General features: G+C 34.6%; 1 protein-coding gene across 2 annotated transcripts in view; it reads right to left on the reverse strand.

Annotated features, from left to right (window-relative positions):
• The window catches only part of COL22A1 (collagen type XXII alpha 1 chain), a 665,867-nt gene that overhangs the window by 24,889 nt on the left and 621,734 nt on the right, over positions 1-19,244 (reverse strand). The window contains exons 52-59 of one of the 2 annotated variants that reach the window (XM_074202703.1): positions 18,777-18,830; positions 16,658-16,702; positions 15,148-15,201; positions 12,101-12,154; positions 10,372-10,425; positions 7,999-8,070; positions 2,530-2,565; positions 374-418 (exon numbers count right to left, since the gene is read on the reverse strand). In XM_074202703.1, the coding sequence (XP_074058804.1) occupies positions 374-418; positions 2,530-2,565; positions 7,999-8,070; positions 10,372-10,425; positions 12,101-12,154; positions 15,148-15,201; positions 16,658-16,702; positions 18,777-18,830 (414 nt within the window). Of the gene's footprint in view, positions 1-373; positions 419-2,524; positions 2,566-7,998; positions 8,071-10,371; positions 10,426-12,100; positions 12,155-15,147; positions 15,202-16,657; positions 16,703-18,776; positions 18,831-19,244 lie in introns of those variants that run through there. The other variant, XM_074202704.1, reaches the window with a different exon arrangement.

A 19,244-nucleotide genomic window follows, 5' to 3' on the forward strand; every position in this document is an offset into this window, starting at 1 on the left:
TAGCCAAGAGAAAAACTCCATGAAGATTTATATACCCATTAAAAAAAGAAAAATCAATATTGTCTTTATGGCTCAGAGTTATTTTCTGGACTGGGATAAGCTATAAGGATATACATATATGTGTGTGATCTACTCAATAACACTAACTCACATTCATGAAGGGCATTGTGACTTGCAAAACACTCTATTTACAACAACCCAGTGAGTTAGGATGGACAAGAATTGTTATGCCCATTTTACAGATGAGAAACGAAGGCTTAGAAAGGTAACATCACTTTCCCAGGGTTGCAAGGTTACTGAAATGTAACATATCTGGTTATGGAACTTAGATCTTCTATTTCAGTTTAGGAGAGAATGAATTTCTCCTACATACCCTTTCTCCTTTTGCACCTTGTTCTCCTGGTCTACCTGAGGCACCCTGTGAAAGAACAACAATGGTGAACAGAAACATGAACCTGGAACATGAAGTTTTCTGTGTATATAACTAGGGAGCCAGGAACAATAAGAGGAAATAGTATGATATGAAATAATATGAAAAACATGAAAAATATGAATATGAAATAATATGAAAAACAGATTAGAGTTTCTGGAGAAATATTAAGAAGATGATTCTTAGTCTTTGTTCTCCTTTTGAAAGAATGGATAACATTGACCTGAAAGGCTTAGACTAGCATCAATAATAGTAACACCTATTTATATAATGTTTTAGAGTAAGGAGGCATTTTAAATATACTCACCTATTTAATTTGCTCAACATTCCATGAGACAGTCAAAGGAGACAGTTATTTCCATTTATTAATAGACTAAGGTCCTCTGAGTTCAGGAAAGATGTTCTAAGACAGTAGTCCCCAAAGTGGGGTATTTGTAAATAAGACAACTACTTGGAATATACAAAGAAAATATGAGAACCATTTCTATTTATTTTTAACTAAAAAGAATATATTAAGCTTTATAAATATTTAACATATAGCTTTGCATTGGTTCCATCATTTCAGGCCAAATGCTAGATGATCATGTATGATATACATGTAGAATCCTGAGAGAAAAATAGGAGTTTCCCAGTTCATGGTGGCACCCCCATTGATTTGTTCAGTTTCAGTGTATTTTGATGTCTTGTGACTGACATAAGTAAATTATATGACCTATTTTTCATGAAAAGAATGCTCACAAAATGGAGGAGTGGTTGAATTAGCTTCTTACAAAACTATCAACCACAACAACACCAAACAACCATGCAAAGATTAAAAGAGAATATTAATAAGGATAACAGGAGGGTACAAATGAAAATAGCAGAGCTGACATTACTATTTCTATGGAAAGTTCTTTGCTAGCTGTATGAAAAAACAAATAAAGAAACAAACATAATAACTGAATCAGATCTGCCAAGGTCTCCCCAAAAATATAAATTATTAGGATTACTTGAAATAGATCCTTCATCCATACTGTTGATTATGAAACTCACTCTGAAAGACACACTTGAGATAATGATAATATGAAGCCATTATAATTAAAAAGGCAATTAAAAATTCAATTAAAAACTAAGCTATTATTTTCAAAAAACATATCGAGTATTACCTACAAAAAAGCTCATATCTAAAGATGCAATTTCTGATTTAGTTTTAAGAACCGATAACAAAATTGTAAATTTATAAGATGAAGGTCAGCAGTAATAAACTTTTGTCATATTTGGGATGGGATGCCATAACTTTGGGTGCTTTCCCAGAATTCTGCCATGCTATAGAAGAGTGAGGCCTTACATGGGTGATGTGATCCTTAATATGGAAAGGAATTGAAAGTTGAGGGGATGTCCATCAGTTGGGGAATGGCTAAACAAACTGTGGTATATGATTATCATGGAATGCCATTCTACTTATAAGAAATAATGAGCACGATGAACTCAGAGAAACCTGGAGAGACTTACATGGGTTGATACAAAGTGGAATGTATCATTTACAAAGTAATAACATTATTGGAGGATTATCAGCTGTGAATGACAGCTTTTCTTAGCAATACTGTGATGCAAGGAAATTCTGAAGATTAATATTAAAGAATCTATCCATCCTCAAAGAAAGAGTTCATGGTATTTGAGAAACTGTTAAGCATATCTTTTTTTTTAAACTTTATTTTTCTTGAAGTTTCTTTTTTAGAGGGTCTATGTTGTCTTTCATAAAATGGCTATTATGGAAATTTTTTGTATGACTACACATTTATAACCTATATTAAATTTATTGTTTTCTCAATGTGGGGGTGGGATGGAAAGAAGGGGAAGAATTCAGAACTCAAATTTTAAAATCAATGTTAAAAATTGTTTTTGCATGTAGCTGGGGAAGAATAAAATATTAAAATAAATAAAACTTTAAGCATCAGGTATTTATATAACCCCTGGGGACATAAAATATATCCACAGGCTTTTGAAAAAAAAAACTTGTCTGACTATAGAGTTAACAAAGTATTTTATAGTATACAAAGTCCTTTCAAATCCATTTCATCATTTGATCAATAAAGATTTAAAACATGCTGAATACTTGCCTCTTTTCCAGGGATTCCTTTTTCTCCTTGTTCTCCCTGTGAAACAATTACAATTATGGAAAAGTTAAGCCATGCATGGTGTCCAAATATTAACCAACTAGTCAATCTACTACCCATCAAGTACAAGTTAATCATCACTGGCTATTCCAAACAATCAACAAATATTTATTAAGCACCTACTGTGTGACAGAACCTACTCTGGGTGCTAGAGATGGACAAAGGAGGTCCCTACCAACTTGTTGCTTACATTGTAAGGTAATAGAATGTATATTCTTATTTGCAAATCATTGCAAGTTTAAGGAGATTGAGAAATGGAGAGAACAGGATCCAGAAAAAATAATTCCTTATATTTGTATAGAGGTGCTTCTCAATTTAGATAGTCTTTTTATAATACTACCTCACTTGATCTTCATAACAATCCTTTGACCTAGATAAGAATTGTTTTATTCTCTAAGGAATAATACCAATATTCTAGTTCTCCTTACAATGGTCCTCTGAAGCAGCTATAATTAGTATCACTTTTCCTATTTTGTAAATAAGGAATTTGAAGTTAGAGATTAGTGATTCATCCAAAATCACAGAAATTAGTGATTCATCCAAAGTCACATAGGTTGCAAGTGTTGGATGGGAAGCAAGTAACACTTGCAAGGTAACACTTGCTACCTGTTACTCTGGGTAACTCCAAGAAATTCCAAGTCTGATACCGTTGAGTGCTGTTTTGAGGAAGTTAAACATATCTGGTGCTATAAAATTTCAAGTTTCAAAGGCATCAACTAGTGGTTTTTCAAGCATGGTCTGAAGATCTGTGGGGGGGTCTCTGAGACCCCTTATGGGATCTGTGAGGTAAAAACTATTTTCATAATAATACTAAGATGTAGCTTGCCTAGTCTAATTGCATATCTGTATGAGGTCATATTTTCTTAGTACACTTCAACCATAAACCTTATCCTAACAGTTGAAAACAGATGCAGAAATCAGAATACAATTGTCTTCTATTAAACCATATATTAGAGAAAATTGCAAAAACATGTAAAATAATGTTATTTTCTCACTTCTTTTGTTTTAAAAATGTAATTATTTTCATAAATTATGAGTTTATTTTAATTATTGTAAAATTGGTAAGTGCATCTTTAAAATGATTAGTTTTTGATACTGAGTGAAATTAGCAGAATATTGTAAACATTAAGAGTAATACTGTGTGATGATCAGCTATGATCAGACTTAGCAGTTCAGTGATCAAAGACAGTTCTAAAAGATTTGTGATGGAGAATGCCATCTGGGTCCAGACAGAGAACTATGGAGTCTGAATGCAGACGCAAAGCATACTATTTTAACTTTTTAAAATTTGTGTGTTTTCTTTCTTATGATTTTCTCCATTAGTTTTGACTCTTTTTTCATAACATAACTAATATGGAAATATGTTAATTATGATTGTACATATATAACCTATATTCTCTTGATTACTTGCTTTCATGGAGAGGAGGGATGGAAGAAAGGGAGGCAGAAGAATGTAGAATCCAAAATCTTACCCAAAATCAATATTTAAAATTATCTTTATGTAAAATTAAAAATAAAAAAGTGATTAATTTTAACTTTTAATAAGTAAATATTAATATAGACTATGTAAACAAAAACTCCAAGGGTCCTTCAATAAATTTTAAGAGTGTAAAGTGATTGAGACAAAAAGTTTTAAGAATGGTGATGTAGTACAAACCCCTTAAATTTAGAGGTAAGAAAAACTAAAGCTCAGAGAGAAGTGACTTTTCCACCTTCACAGAGTTGGTTCTTATATCAACACAGTGAATGAAGTCAAGCTTAAAACCTGATCCTCCCAAATTCTGTGTTCTATTTAGTATAGCAGATTTTGGAAGATCATCTCTGCTATTAAGGAGCATCACTTTAACCTTAATCTATTTAAGGTGATGAGAAACATACCAACCAGTTTGGGTAGCAAACGACTAAGGCTATATACTAAAGAGTTAAAATGTGTGATATGACTACTAGTATTGTAGCATTTAGAGATAAGTGTTTGGAAACAATGTATTTATCCAGGCAAATGTTTGATTCTTAGAATGAGAACTCCCTTTGCGCACTCAGATTATGCAAACGTTTAGCTTGTTTGAGACTATGTGATTTGTTGCCTTTTGATAAAAGTTATCACAGTATATCTTTATATCTTCTTGATTGGCTACCAATGGTCACATTGCTTCTGCCTCTGGTCTTCTTTCTGTTCTAATGTTGACATCTCAGAGGAAGAGACAGAGGATGGGATCCCAGAATGTTTATTCAATAAACATTTATGAGATTAATGAGGAAATGACCTTAAATTCTGTCTAGTACTATTCCTTCAATTTATATACTAAACAATGAAGCCTAGAGAGGGAAGGTTTTTTTTTAGCTTTATTTTTTTTAAACTCAAGATTTCAAAGCTAGTAGCTCTTTTTTGTTCTGCCCAGAGCAGACTGGACCTTGCTGTTTTCACTATATTATTCTGCCACTCTAATGAGATAGAGCAAATAATATAGTGGGATTTAGAAATTATTCCATTCATTCATAACTAGGATATCTTTGCTTTTATGTGACTATTAGTATTTGAGGTGATATTATTTAGTGATTCCCCATTATCCTGGCTTGTGAATACAGAGACACATTTTTGAGACTATTAGAAGGGAATATAGATTTTCAAATTGTTTGGGACTTTAGAACACAGACTGTTAGATCAATAAAAAGTTTAAAAAACCTACAGATTTTAGAACTGGAAGATGTTTTAGAAAACAAAATGTCAGAATGAAGGGCATAAACTATTAGAATAAAGAACATAAGATGTTAGAACTAGAATATAACTTAGAAGACAATGTTAGAAGGTGGAACATACACAATTAGAACAAGAAGCATAATATGTACAAACAAAGAACACAGAATGTCAGAACTGGAAAATACTGTAGAATAGAGAACATAAATCATTAGAACAAAGAACAAAGTATATTAAAACTAGGAGTCATCTCATAATGAGACAAAGAACAAGAAACACAGAATTTTCAAATAGACAACAGAGAATATTAGAATTAGAAAATTACAGAAAGTAGAATACAGAAAATGAACATAAAATGTTAAATATTAAAACCAAAGTACATATAATGTTAGACCTAGAAAGAGCATTAAAAGTTCAAAATGTTGTTTAGAAAGATTAAGAAGACATAGGCCTTGAAAAGTAAAGTGACTTACCCAGGAAACTGCTAGTGAAAATTTTGAGACTCACCAAATCTTGGAATTAATAATAATAATGACAGCTAACATTTACATGGACCAAGTAGGCAGCACAGTAGATAGATTTGCTGAGCATGAAGTCAGGAACATTTATCTTCCTAAGTTTAAATGTTGCTTCAGATATTTCCTAGGTGTGTAACCCTGGAGAAGTAACTTAACCCAGCTTTCCTTAGTTTCCTCACTGTTAAAATGAGTTGGAGGAGGAAATGGCAAACCCCAAATGAGATCACAAAGAGTTAAACAAAACTGAACAGTAATAGAAACAATATTTACACAGCTAAGCACTGTGCTAAGCAATTTTTATCTCATTTATTCTTCACAACAACTCTGAGAATTCAGTTCTGTTGTTTATTTTCACAGAATAGTAGATTTTACTAACAGTATTATGCTTGTTTGGGCACACTTACAAATTAAGAGGTAACTCTAGTGTGCTACCCTAAGATTCAGAACATGTCCTGCTTTGTAAATTGAAGCTGAGATTCAGTCACGGGAGATATTTCTATCCTCCTGGTTAATGATAATGATAATAAATTAGTTCTTATTTATATAAGCTTTTTAAAGGTTCAAAGTGCTTTTCCCCATATTAACTTGTGAAATAAGTTGTTGTCTGTCCTTAATTTTTGAAGCAGACCAATGACATCATGTCACGATGACTTGACTTACTCATGAATTGGATTTAAGTGAGGAAGTCAGCTTCACTCTCTTTTTCTGAATTATCAGTGACAAGACAAAAGTCAGGATGATTGACAATGACCCAAGATATAGTAGCTGATCATGGTGTTTTTAATGTCTTTAATGACTAACCAAACTTGAAGTCCTCTATCTGCTTCAGTAGCCTTTGTGGCCATTGGAACAAATGTTTCCATCAATACATTCTGCTGAGAGAAGTCTTCACATGCTTGGGGAAGACATCCCTCCTAACTCTCCAATGGGTTTGAGACCTGTTTGTTATCCTCAATTCAGTTTAGCCATCTTCTGAGACTGTTTACTGGGGTGGTCAATTATGCATGCTACAGTTGTCACAGTTCAGAGTTGGTTGACAGATGAATATGAAAGGTGAATGCACAGTTTTAAAAAAAAGCTTGGCAGTCCTCACACCAAAGGTGCTAGGCCTCCCTTAAGAGTAGGTAATGTAAATGTTATTGCCTCCATTTTACAGATGAAGAAACTGTCACCAGAAAAGTTAAATGACTTGACCCAGCTCCATAGCTATGAAGTAATAAAGTGGGACTCAAATTGTTTTTTTGGTTTGTTGATCTTAGAATGTTTTTTTTTACTCAAATAGAAATGCATTGCTAAATCATACATAGAAATCTCTTCAGGCTTCTATTGACTTAGAAATGACAAATTAACATTTTACTATATTTATTCATATTTTAAAAAATATTTCCCAATTGTCTTTTAATTTGGTTTGGACTGCCTTTGGGAGTCTTACATGACATGTTTACATGTCTGCTTTATATTTTACTACAATTTTTCTCTTTTGCTTTTTTCTCTTTCCCTCTCTTGCTATTTCATCTGCCCCAGAATTATTGTGTGAATAATTCTCTCCTTATATTATCTCATATTTCTATAACACTTTGGAGTTTATGTTTTTCTCATAAAAACTATATGAAGTGAATACTGCAAGCATTATTCCCATTTTACAGGTAATGAAACTTAAACTTTCCCCATGGATATGTTCCATGTTTGTGGCAGAGCCAGGACATCTGGCTCTGTCTAATACTATCTCAAAGTTCATCTATTATTTCTTTTTGAGGACTATTTCTGAGAAACCACTTCAGACTCAGTTTCTGAGTGGCAGAGAAAGGAATAGGAATGCACTGAATTATTTTGAATTTCCTAGTAGCAAAGCCTAGAGATATAGATTCATTCTAGAATTACTGATTTTTCCTCCTTTTAAGTTGTCCCCCAAATGACAATAGTTACTTTCATTTTCTGAATCTTGAGCAAACTGCTTAACCCTCTGTGTTTTAGTTGCTTCATCTATAAAATGAGGGATTTGCTTGAAGGATCTCTAAGTCACTTTTGATCCTAAAGACTTATTAACCTAAGAACAGCCACCTATCCCTTTCTACCTGAAGAGATGGAACTGTGTGAATTCTGGAGCTAGCAACTGAAAAATGGAGTCTAGATGAAAAAAGTATGTAGCCTGCCTTTAAATTAAATATCCATGATCCTACTGGGAAGTTCTCTGCTTACCGGAGGTCCCCGAGGTCCCTGGAATCCTGGAAGTCCGGGACTGCCATTATCCCCTTTGTTTCCTTTCTGCCCCTACAAATACAAATAGACAACAATGAAAACAAAAACCCAGATCAGTCCTAGTTATAATCTCTTCTTTCATATTTATTTTGCTACAAGTGCCAAGAAACCAGAGTAACTTAGTATACAGAAAAAATGGGAGTCAGAGACTATAATTAAATTTAGCTTAACAAATATTAAGTACTTGTATGTAAAACACTCTGCTGAGTACTTTACCCAAAATATAATCCCTGCCTTCATGTAAGCTATAGTCAGTCTAGTAGGGGTTGGACTTTACCTTACCTGGGCATGCACAGATAACTATGATATTATTAGAGAAAAGCTCATTCTTTTGAGACATGGCATTATAGGATCATAGATATAGAAGTGGAAAGGATGTGAGAAGTCTTCTTGTCCAACATCCTCATTTTACAGAAAAAGAATCTGAAGGCCACAGTTTAGAGATTAGACCAAAGACATACATGCAGTAAGCATCAGAGGTGTGTTTTGAACTTAAGTTTTCTGACTCCAAAGTCACTGTTTTTTATAACCTGAATCCATTTGGGATAGATTTTTTAAAATTTAGAATATAAGTTTATTTCTAAAATATTATGAAGTAGATGGGTGCATTATTATAGGAATTATATTGTAAGAATTAGAGGAATTATATTATAGAAATTGTGTGAAGTGCTGGAGGGGAAAGTCAAATAAAAGGAAAAATGCTTATTAAGAAGTTCAACTAATCAAAATTATCTTGAGGACATTTAAAGTGAAAATGGAAACAGGTTAATCAATTGCTGAAATGTGAGAAAGATCTGCAAATTTCTTTTTTAAATAACAAATTCTTTCTATCAGAATACATTTAACTTTGATTTAAAAAAAACATAAATCCAAAGAGATCTCTTATGGATGAGTGGGAGGGGGACTAGGAGTAGACAGGAAAATAGCATTTTGGATAAAAATGATGAATGAACATAAATAAATTAAAGTGACTTTCTTCAATAGTCCTTGATTGCCCTTACAAACCATTTTACAAATAGAGGTCCAGCGGTACTTTGAAAAATGGCAGCATCCTTGGAACATACTCATTTAGATAGTTATCTTCTGACTGACCACTTATTGGGGTTCATCAAATCACAGAATGCAGTGATACTAAAAGAGGATTCTTATTCATTTAATCAATAGACTAGAAGACCTCTGAGATTGCTTCTAGGTCTGAAATTGTAAGAGAAATTTTGAAACTGATCCAATGGTGATTTTGTTTAAGAAAAAAAATATTTGTGTGTGTGTGTGTGTGTGTGTGTGTGTGTGATGATCAACTAGTTTTAGACTTAGCTCCTCTCAGCAGTTCAGTGATTAAGGACAACTGATTCTAAAAGGCTTGTGATGGAGAATACCATCCACATTCAGAGAAAAAAAAACTGGAGTCTGAATGCAGACCAAAGCAAAATAATTTCACCTTTTAAAACTTGTTTTATGTTTTTTTTTTCTTTCTCATGTTTTTACCTTTAGGTCTGATCTTCTTTCACAACATGACTAACATGAACATATGTATTACTTGCTTTCATGGGGAGGGAGGAGGGAAGGGAGGTGAGTAGAAACATGTGGAACTCAAAACCTTACAAAAAGTTGAATGTTGAAAACTATTTTGTATGAAATTGGAAAAGATAAAATATTAAAGATTAAAGAAAAGGTGTGTGTGTGTGTGTGTGTGTGTGTGTGATTTAATATTGGAAATGTAATTTTAGAAGCAGGGAGTGGACTATGTTCAGTAAGCAGAGCTACATAAGCAATTTTTTCCATTATAATAGAAATGAAACCTCTTTGGAAAGCTTTCCTTGGAAAGCTACTTAGGGTTTGCTTTGTTCTGACCATTCCCAGGAGCCTTCAGTATACTTTTCTTCCTGGCATTTTTCTCCATTGCCAGTGGCTTAACACCAAATCATTTTACTCTTCCTCCATTGATCTGAAGATTCCCATTTGTTTTGCTCCCCACTGGGAAGTTGCCTATTTTCAGTGCCCATAAATATGCCCTGAGATGACAGACAAGCTCATTACTCTCTCTGCCTGAGGAAATGTGCAATCAGTCCAAGTACCGCCTTCTGGTTCCCTTGGCTAAAGAACAATGTGCCCTTTTGGGGGTCTGCTTGAGATAAAGCTGATGCTTGGATGTAAAGAAGAACTAAGTTCTCCCCTTCTTTCAGTCGCAGTCTGTCGAGGTACTCTATACACCTAAGCCTGAGAAGTGAGAAACTGTAAGTTACGAGTTGCACCTGACTTGGATTGGGCCAGTTACTTATTTCTTCCTTTATTTGGCATTTGACAGGTACTTACTGGGTTACCTGGTTGGCCAGGGTCTCCAGGAGAGCCAGGTGATCCATTTTTACCCTAAAGGGAGAAAAACATAGGTAAAAATGCAGCCACTCTAATCTGCCACTGTGATGCCAATCCCTCCCATGTCCTCCTTTCTTCCCTTTTTTAATGCAAAATAAGGGATGGAAGGGATATTTAGTAGATCACTATATTATCTCATCGAAATTAATGAATATATTTTCATTCTTATATGCAATAAATATCCTTTATTCTCAAGAGCAGGGACTTTTACCTTCCTTTGTATCACCAGCACTTAATACAGTATCTAGCACATGTTGCTATAAGTCCAGTGCCTAATAGACTGACTATAGTTTACATGAAGGTAGGGATTATATTTGATCCTACCTGAGGTTTTCTCTGTAGAAGTACTAGAGTAATTTGTCATTTCCTTCTCCATTTCATTTTACAGATGAGAAAACTGACACAGAGTTAAGTGACTTATCTGGGGTGACACAGTTAAGAAGTGTCAGTGGTTGAATTTGAACTCAGGAAGATGAGTCTTCCAGACTTCAGGTCTAGAATTCTATCTACTGCACCAGTTAACTGCCCTATGATTGTAGCTTGGTATATAGGAGGTACATAATAAATACTTAATGACTCCCTAGTAAATTCTAGAATTTATTTCCTTTTCATACTAAATGGAGGTTCAAAAAAGGTTTACTTAAAACCAAGAGATACAAGGACCTAAAACACTTGGGAACTCTTGCAATAGGGGATTAGGATTGATCTGTGAATCAAGAGAACCTAGATTCCAATCCTAGTCTAGACACATATTACTAAACCTTAGGTAAATCCCTTAATCTCTTAGTGCTTCAGGAAGCTTTTCAAGACTATAAAGTGTAGAACATTTACTGATTTGCATTGTCAGGAAGAGTTTCCTCCTTCAACTCCCTATGATGATGAAAATCATAAGCCTGGATTCATCCTTTTCCCCAAATAAAAATAAAACCAACCCAAACCCAACATTTTTTTTCTGAATCCTCCAGAGCTTTCAGAATGTGACTTAGATAATGTGCTCTCAGACACCACTGCTCCAGAACCTTCAGTGCCATCTTAGGTTACACTTTGCTTACACTTTGGACTGTTCAGATCTTCTAAGATAGGGTAGGAGTCCATGGAGGAAGCTGATGTGAGAAAGGGAAGTGGGTCCACCAGCCAATGTCAAAAAAGAAGCTAATATTTATATACATACATATACATGAATTCCTAAACCTTTCACCAAAAATTCAGCATACTTGTAGGGCTACCTCCTTGCACATGCTTTCCTCAGGTTGTCATTTGATATTTCTCCTTCCCAAACTGTTGCTGATATACTCATCTTAGGTTGATTTCCCATTAATGAAGGCAATGAAGGAGAAGAGAAAGAAGAACACAAAAGCATATGCAGAAAATATGTGGTGTCACAGAAAGAGGAATAGACAAATTCAGGGGATTTAGGGCAAGTCACAGCTTTGGCTTTTTCAGTTTTTTAACCTGTATTACTTCAATTAAGTTATTTTCATTGGTAGGGATCTTAATTTTTCTTTCTTAAAATCGAGAAAATAATACTCATTTTACCTCTTAAAATAATTTGAGAAGTAAGCCCTCTAGATAAGACAAAACCATTTTTATTGGTTTGTTTCTCACATCTACTTTGGGATGATCCTGTTGACAAACTGAAATAGCTGCCAAAAGGAAACAGATAACTCACCGGTGCTCCTCTAATTCCCCGGGCACCTGGAGGTCCTGTGGGTCCAGTGTCCCCCTAGAAAAGAAAATAAGTGATCCAATTATTAATGCAAAGGAAATCTCAGCTAGGGACAAGGGTATATAAAAGAATGACATAGATAAGAGAACCTAAAACATCCTTGAAAGAAAACATTGAAACTTGAAACATGAAAAACATTATGCCCAAGGTGGAAAATAAGGGAGCATATTCTGATGAGAAATAGGAAGGAGATCTAAAGAAAAATACAAATTATCAAATTCAAATGCTGAAATGTTTAACGAGTAACAAGAACAAAAATGATGACAAGGATTAATGGGTAAATAAAAAGATAGTTAGATTATAGCGGACTTTGGGAATCCTTTTCTTTTATAGATGAGGAAAATGAGGTTTGGAGAAAATAGTGACTTGTCTAGGTTCCAAAGTTGGTTAAGTAGCAGAGCCAGATTTTCAAGTCAGGTCTTCCAAAGCGAAATCCAATGCTATTTCTACTACAGCATCATTCATGAGATATATTATATTGGAGAGCTCACCACCTTAGAAGACAGTCATGCATCTTGTTGAATAGTTCAGATTTCTGGAAAGTGTTAGATGTTCATTTTTGTTTATTTGTTTTAAATTGAGCTGAAATCTCCTTTTCTCCTCTTCAATGTAGGATAGATGACTTCCAGGTTTCCCACTAATTCTATGACTGTACTGATCACATTTCATTGGTTTATATTTGGTTTGGTTTATGTTTCAAAGAACTCTGGATATGGAAGCAGAGGTCAATCATCCTTGCTTATCAAATCTATGATCCAATAACCTCTTAAGGTCTCAGTTTCCCTATTTGTGAAATTAGATTCCAAAATATTTATGTTCTATTACTATTCTAAATCTTAGGAGATATTTAAAAATATAGAAGATTTGCCCCTCTTTGCTGACCAAAAGATATATGCTTTAGGCAAAGTGCTAAAATGGATAGGGCATTGGACTTGGAGGTTTGGGTTTGAATCAATTTAATGTTTGTCCTTTATTCGTGAAGAATACCATGACATGAGGGATGTGATGCCATGCTAAGCATATGAATTGGATTTGAGAGAGGGGCTGCTGTGCTAAGTCATCAGTCTCACTTTCTCCTCCAGAGTCATCTGGGTCTAGTGACCAGATATGAATCAGGATGACTGGAGATAGACCAGAATGAGAGGCAATCAGGGTTAAGTGACTTGCCCAGAGTCACACAACTAGTATCAAGTGTCTGAAGTTGAATTCGAACTCCTGTGTTCCTGACTCCAAGGCCAGTGCATAATACACTGCACCACCTAGCTGCCCAATCTGAGACACTAATTATCTGACACCAGATATGTCAATGAATCTCTTTGTAGCTTAAGTATCTTTATCAATAAAATAGAAGAGTTAGACTCAATGATCTCTAAAAGCCCTTTCCACATCTAAAACTTTGATGTCTGTAATTTAATTTTATCCTTATTTATCCATTTAAAAAAATTTTTGTTTAATTGTATCTTGATTCTTTAGGTCTCAGAGTTGCAGTGCCCCTTTTTTCCCCTTGTAGTAGAAAGAAAATTTGTCAAAAATTAGAAAATCTGTGTACTTTTCTGAGTTATACAACTATTTTGCTGTATGACTTTGGGCCCATCAATTAATCTCTTGGCCTCATTTTCTTCCTTTATAAAATAATAGTGTTAATACTCAAGTTTTCTCCTTTCTAAGACAATTGTGAAAAAGTGCTGTAAAAAATTTCCAGCATAGCCCTGGCAACAAATTTCCTCCTTTTCAAAATTGAGCATGGTTAAGTTTACCTACAGTATCTCATTTAGTTTTGATTGCTCTTCACATCTTTGTCCCTTTCTACCTTTCCAGTCTTCCTTCACTTTGCTCCTATTCACATGCTCCTAGATCCACTGACACTTACCTTTTTGCTTTCCCTCTCAGAAGACACTTCATCTCCCAAATCTATCCATTTGTATTGATTATCCCTCCTGGCTGGAATGCTTTCTCCCTCCTTACTTCTCTGCCACTTAGCTTCTTTGAGCTCTTTTAGAACTTATTCCATATCCCACCTTTTGAACCCAACCTTTCTTAATATCCTTCCACACACTCAACTGCTATTGCCTTCTGTCTGGGATTATCTCTTATTTTTACTAGATATATGAAATTTATATTTATATTTCATCTTGTATGCTGTTACTGGCATTAAAATATTGGTTCCTTAGGATGGGAATCAATGTTTTTGTCTTCCTTCATATACCTGATTGCTTAGTATAGTGACTGGAAGTCAGGCAGTCAAACATTCATTAGCTACTTCCTATGTCTCAAGCACTGTGAAAAAGCAAGGGGAATACAAAGAGAAGCAAAAGACAGTTCCTAGTCTTGATATGGGAAATAATGGGTGAACAACTAAGTATAGACAAGTTATATACAATATAATTCAGAGATAATAAATAGAGGGAAGGAATTTATATCAATTAATATCAATATCCTGAAGTGGGATTTTAGCTTGAAATTAAAGGAAGTAAAAGAAGTCAGTACATTGTAAATGCGTAATCAATTCTTGGTAACTGCTAAATATAGAGAAGATCCTGACCACTTGATGCTTATTTAACCATGACAAACCAGAAAACAAAGGGGAAAATTAATAATATGTATAGTTATAATATAGGACTGTAAAAGGATGAGCATAAGGAGGTAACTCATTAGAAAGGCTAAAATCTTTCAGCATTCAAAATATTAAATAATCTAGGTGCTCATCCATCCATGTTGATACCTTTCTCAATGGAAATGCCTAATGCAGGAGATAATTCTCTAGATTTTCAGGTCCAAGCTTTATTTTCACCACAGATGACATAAAGAGTGGCTTGGACTGTCAGCAGTTTCAACTGTGTCCAATGGCCCCTGATGTGGATTCTGAAAACCACTGTGCTCAAACAAAATCATTGTAACTCTTGGTTGCTGAATCTGAGACAACCATGTGCAATCCAAAAATGAAACTTCTTTCCCTCACCCTACCTCCAGTAGATGGGCAGCATACTTACATCCTTCCCTGGTGACCCTTCCCTGCCTGCAGGGCCTGGTATTCCAGGTTCTCCCTGTAAGAGAAGAAAACAAGGGAAAGAACTTAATTAAAACAAGAGATGGAGGAAATAACTTGTCCCTCTGGAAGGTGTTTCTATGGAGTTATCTGGGAAAAGAAATTAAGGGGTACAAGTGAAGACTGCTCTAGTATTAGTTTCTATGGATTTCTATTTTATATTTCCAATTTCTTTTCTACTTATATGTGTACATGTCTAAATCTCTTAAGAACAAGGATTATACGTTGTTTTGTCCTATCCCAGGGAATCTTCTACAGAAGTGCTAAAATAAATATTCTAAATCATTGATCTTATTGTGTGCCTCCTCTACTCCATAAACTACAGGAGCTCCCTATTCTTGTAAGATTAAATATTAACTGCTTTTTTTGGTTATTTATATATTTTTTACCACCTAGACTTTCATCCATTTCCAGATTTCTATATTCTCTTCCAAGCATTCTATGAGTTTACCAGAAAGTCATCCTTGCTGCTTCATAAACATGATACTTCTTCTGCTTCCTATTTTGTTTGGTTGTTTGTTTTACCTTTGTCTCAAATCTCTAATCTCACGGTACCCTTCATTTTTCAGCTGATGTACCAGCTGCTTCTCCATACCACACATCCTACCAAACTACTTTATATTCATTCTCCTACATACAGAGTGTTCCAAGTATTACAAGCTTAAAAAATGGTTCTTTGGGGCACAGAGGCACATGATATTATTTGATGCCAGGAACTGTATCTAAGTTTTGATTATGGCATTCCCACAATGTATGATAAAAGGGAAGTACTTATTAGATTCTTGTTGAGTGTGTATAGTTGGTGCTTAATGTATGCTAATTCAATTTACTTGAAATTAATGGTGATGATAGTATTGTTAACTAAAATAATGTGATATCTCCAAATGAGTGGTTTCTCATCAATCAATAAATTAGTATTTGTTGAGTACATACTATATGTCTAATCCTGTGCCAGTTATGTGTGGTAGTTAATTTGATGCCATTGACAAAGATCATATTCTACAAAGGTTCAATTTATCTAGATTCACTCATATCAAACTCTGTCTTTTTTTCTTAAGTTTTTGCAAGGCAATGGGGTCAAGTGGCTTGCCCAAGGCCACACAGCTAGGTAATTATTAGGTGTCTGAGGCCGGATTGGAACTCAGGTACTCCTGACTCCAGGGCTGGTGCTCTATCTAGCCACCTAGCTGCCCCCCAAACTCTGTCTTTTAAAACAAGACATCTAGAAGAATCAGGTCAAGAGAACACAGTAATATCTAATGAAATCAACTACACTGGATTGTCCGCTTCCACCTTCTTGGATGACAAAATACTTAGATACAAGAAGAATTGGGATTGGTTTTAAACAGATTGGAGTGACTGGCTTTAGTTCTACCCAAAGCCTAAATGATTAAATCTGAGGACTTTACAAAAGCCTACCCACTCCAAATTCTAATATAAAATGACTGACTTACCCTAGGACCAGGTGGACCAGAGTCTCCTGTGTGTCCCTTGAATCCCTAGAAGGAAAAAAAAATAATTATTCAGGGAAAAAAAAATCTTCTTGGGAGGGAATTCTTACTATACATACATACATATATATATGTATATATGTATGTATGTATGTATGTATACTGAGCTATAACATCACCATTTACAATCTTTCTCTTAACCTTGGCAGAGTCCAAATTTTTTAATCTTTAATCCACTCCATTATTACTCTCTTTTCTATACTAACCTGGTTCATTTCCTTTTTCTGGTAGTTCGTGATAGAACCTCTCAAGGCAAAAGAATATGATGCCTTTTAGAACAAACTAACTTATGATGAAACAATACACAACTCTATCCTATATTTTCATAATCATGCTGGAGGTCAGTTGACTTGGCAAGAGTGCACAGATGCATGCATACACACCCACACATATACATACATACACACACACACACACATAAACATAAACCCCCCCAAAAACCTTTCTGTGCTAGGAGAATGTAGAATAAGCAATTGGACAGTTAAAGTAGCCTCATTCATTTTCTACTTTACTTTTAGACTCTTGTAATAGATGCAAAATTGTTAACATATGTGACTATACTATAAAGGAAGGTGATTTAAAAAAATGAGCAATGATGATCAGATCTCATCTTATTTGCTTACCTGAATGTAAAATAAAATAAGGAAGGTGGCCCCTAAAATGCCTTTCAATTCTAGATCTCTCTTAAGCTTTCTCTTCTTCATTGTTGTTTCTTATCAATAACATTATCCACTGGCCAAGATAGATCTAGAGAATGTTAATGATAAGAAACAACAACAGAAATAATAATAACCAGAATTTATATAGGGGTAGCTTTGTGGTACAATGGATAGAATGCTGACCCTGAAGTCAGGAAAAGTCATCTTCCTTAGTTCAAATCTGGTCTTAGATACTCACAAGCTGGACAAGTCACTTAACCCTGTTTGCCTCAGTTTCCTCATCTGTAAAGTGAGCTGGGGTAGGAAATGGTAAAACCACTCCAGTATCAATGCCAAGAAAATCCCAAATGGGGACAAGAAGAGTGAGACGTGATTTAAACAAGTAAGCAACAATAATAAGTATTTATTTAGCTAGGTAGTATTATGAATAGGGTATTAGGCCAGGAGTTAGGAAGCCCTAAATTCAGATCTAGTATCAGATGGTTACTAGTTATATGACTGAACAAGTCACTTAATCTTGGTTTACCTTAGTTTCTTCAACTGTAAAATGGTAATAGTAATAGGACCTGCCTCACCAGATTAATGTGAGAATCAAATAAGATAATAATTGTAAGGTATTTAGCACAATGGCTGATTTTATAAAAGTTATATATCATCATCATCATCATCATCAAATCATTTGGTTCTTAAAATAATCCTGTGATGCAGGTACAACTATTATTAACAAAGCATAATTGAAGACACTTGGACACACAAGGGTGAAATGATTTGCTCATGGTCACAGAGCTAGCATGTGTCTAAGACAAGATTTGAACTCAGGTATATGTAACTCAAAAGTTTGATGCTTATCCATTGCACCACCTGGCTATTAGACTAACAGTATGACCATGGGCAAATGCATTTACTGCTTTCAGCTTCAGTTTTCTCACCTGTCAAGTGAAGAAATTGGATTAGAATATCTTTGTGATCTATTCCACACCTAAATTTCAAAGATTATTTGACCTTGACTTTTTGATGCTATGGTTGTGACAAATTACTTATTACCAATAACATCTGTCTCTGGGTTTCCATTCTCAATCCCCAAACCTTGGCTGTAACCCTGAAACAATGGAATTGCAAGTCCCAGTAGACATCCATTCTATTATTCATACATAGACAAGGTTATTATTGAGATAAAGGTGATGTCATGTTATACATGTGCTTAGTTGAAGGATAGAATTTTTTACATTCCTCTCACTGCTCATGCAAACTGCATGGTATTCCTCAAAAAAATTTATTCACACCTAATTTCCAACCTGCCATTCAGAGAATAAGACTTATTTTTCATTAAGTTTTCAGTGTCTACCACAGCTATTCAACTTGTCAAATATGATGTATCATAGACAAAATATTTTTGTACTTACAGGTGGTCCTCTGGCACCATCTTGTCCTGGAAGGCCTGGTTCTCCTGAAGGACCCTGAAGGCACAGGGGAAAGAGGGAGGAGAGAAAGAAACTCATACTGTAGCATTAGCATAGCACAGCAATCCTTTACTTCTATGGCAACTGGGATAAGCCATCCTTATCAATAATAGCATTATCCTGTATACCTATTTATTGAATAAGAATTGAATAAGGATTTTTTTCTTTGTAAGACTAATTCAGATGTCACCTCCTTCTTGAATTCTTCTATTATTCTCCCAAGTCATAAATGATCTTTTGCTCTGTTATTCTCTTATTCCTCAATGATTAACCTTCCAATAACACTTAATCATAGTCTAACTTGCATTACAGTTTCCACATTCTATATTACATCTCCCATCTCATTGGATTATCAGTCTCTTGAGGGTCTGAATTAATTTTCATTTATACATTTCAGTTCCCTGGAACAGT

The sequence above is a fragment of the Macrotis lagotis genome, chromosome X (genome assembly GCF_037893015.1).
Source record: "Macrotis lagotis isolate mMagLag1 chromosome X, bilby.v1.9.chrom.fasta, whole genome shotgun sequence".
In the NCBI taxonomy this organism is placed as follows: domain Eukaryota; kingdom Metazoa; phylum Chordata; class Mammalia; order Peramelemorphia; family Peramelidae; genus Macrotis; species Macrotis lagotis.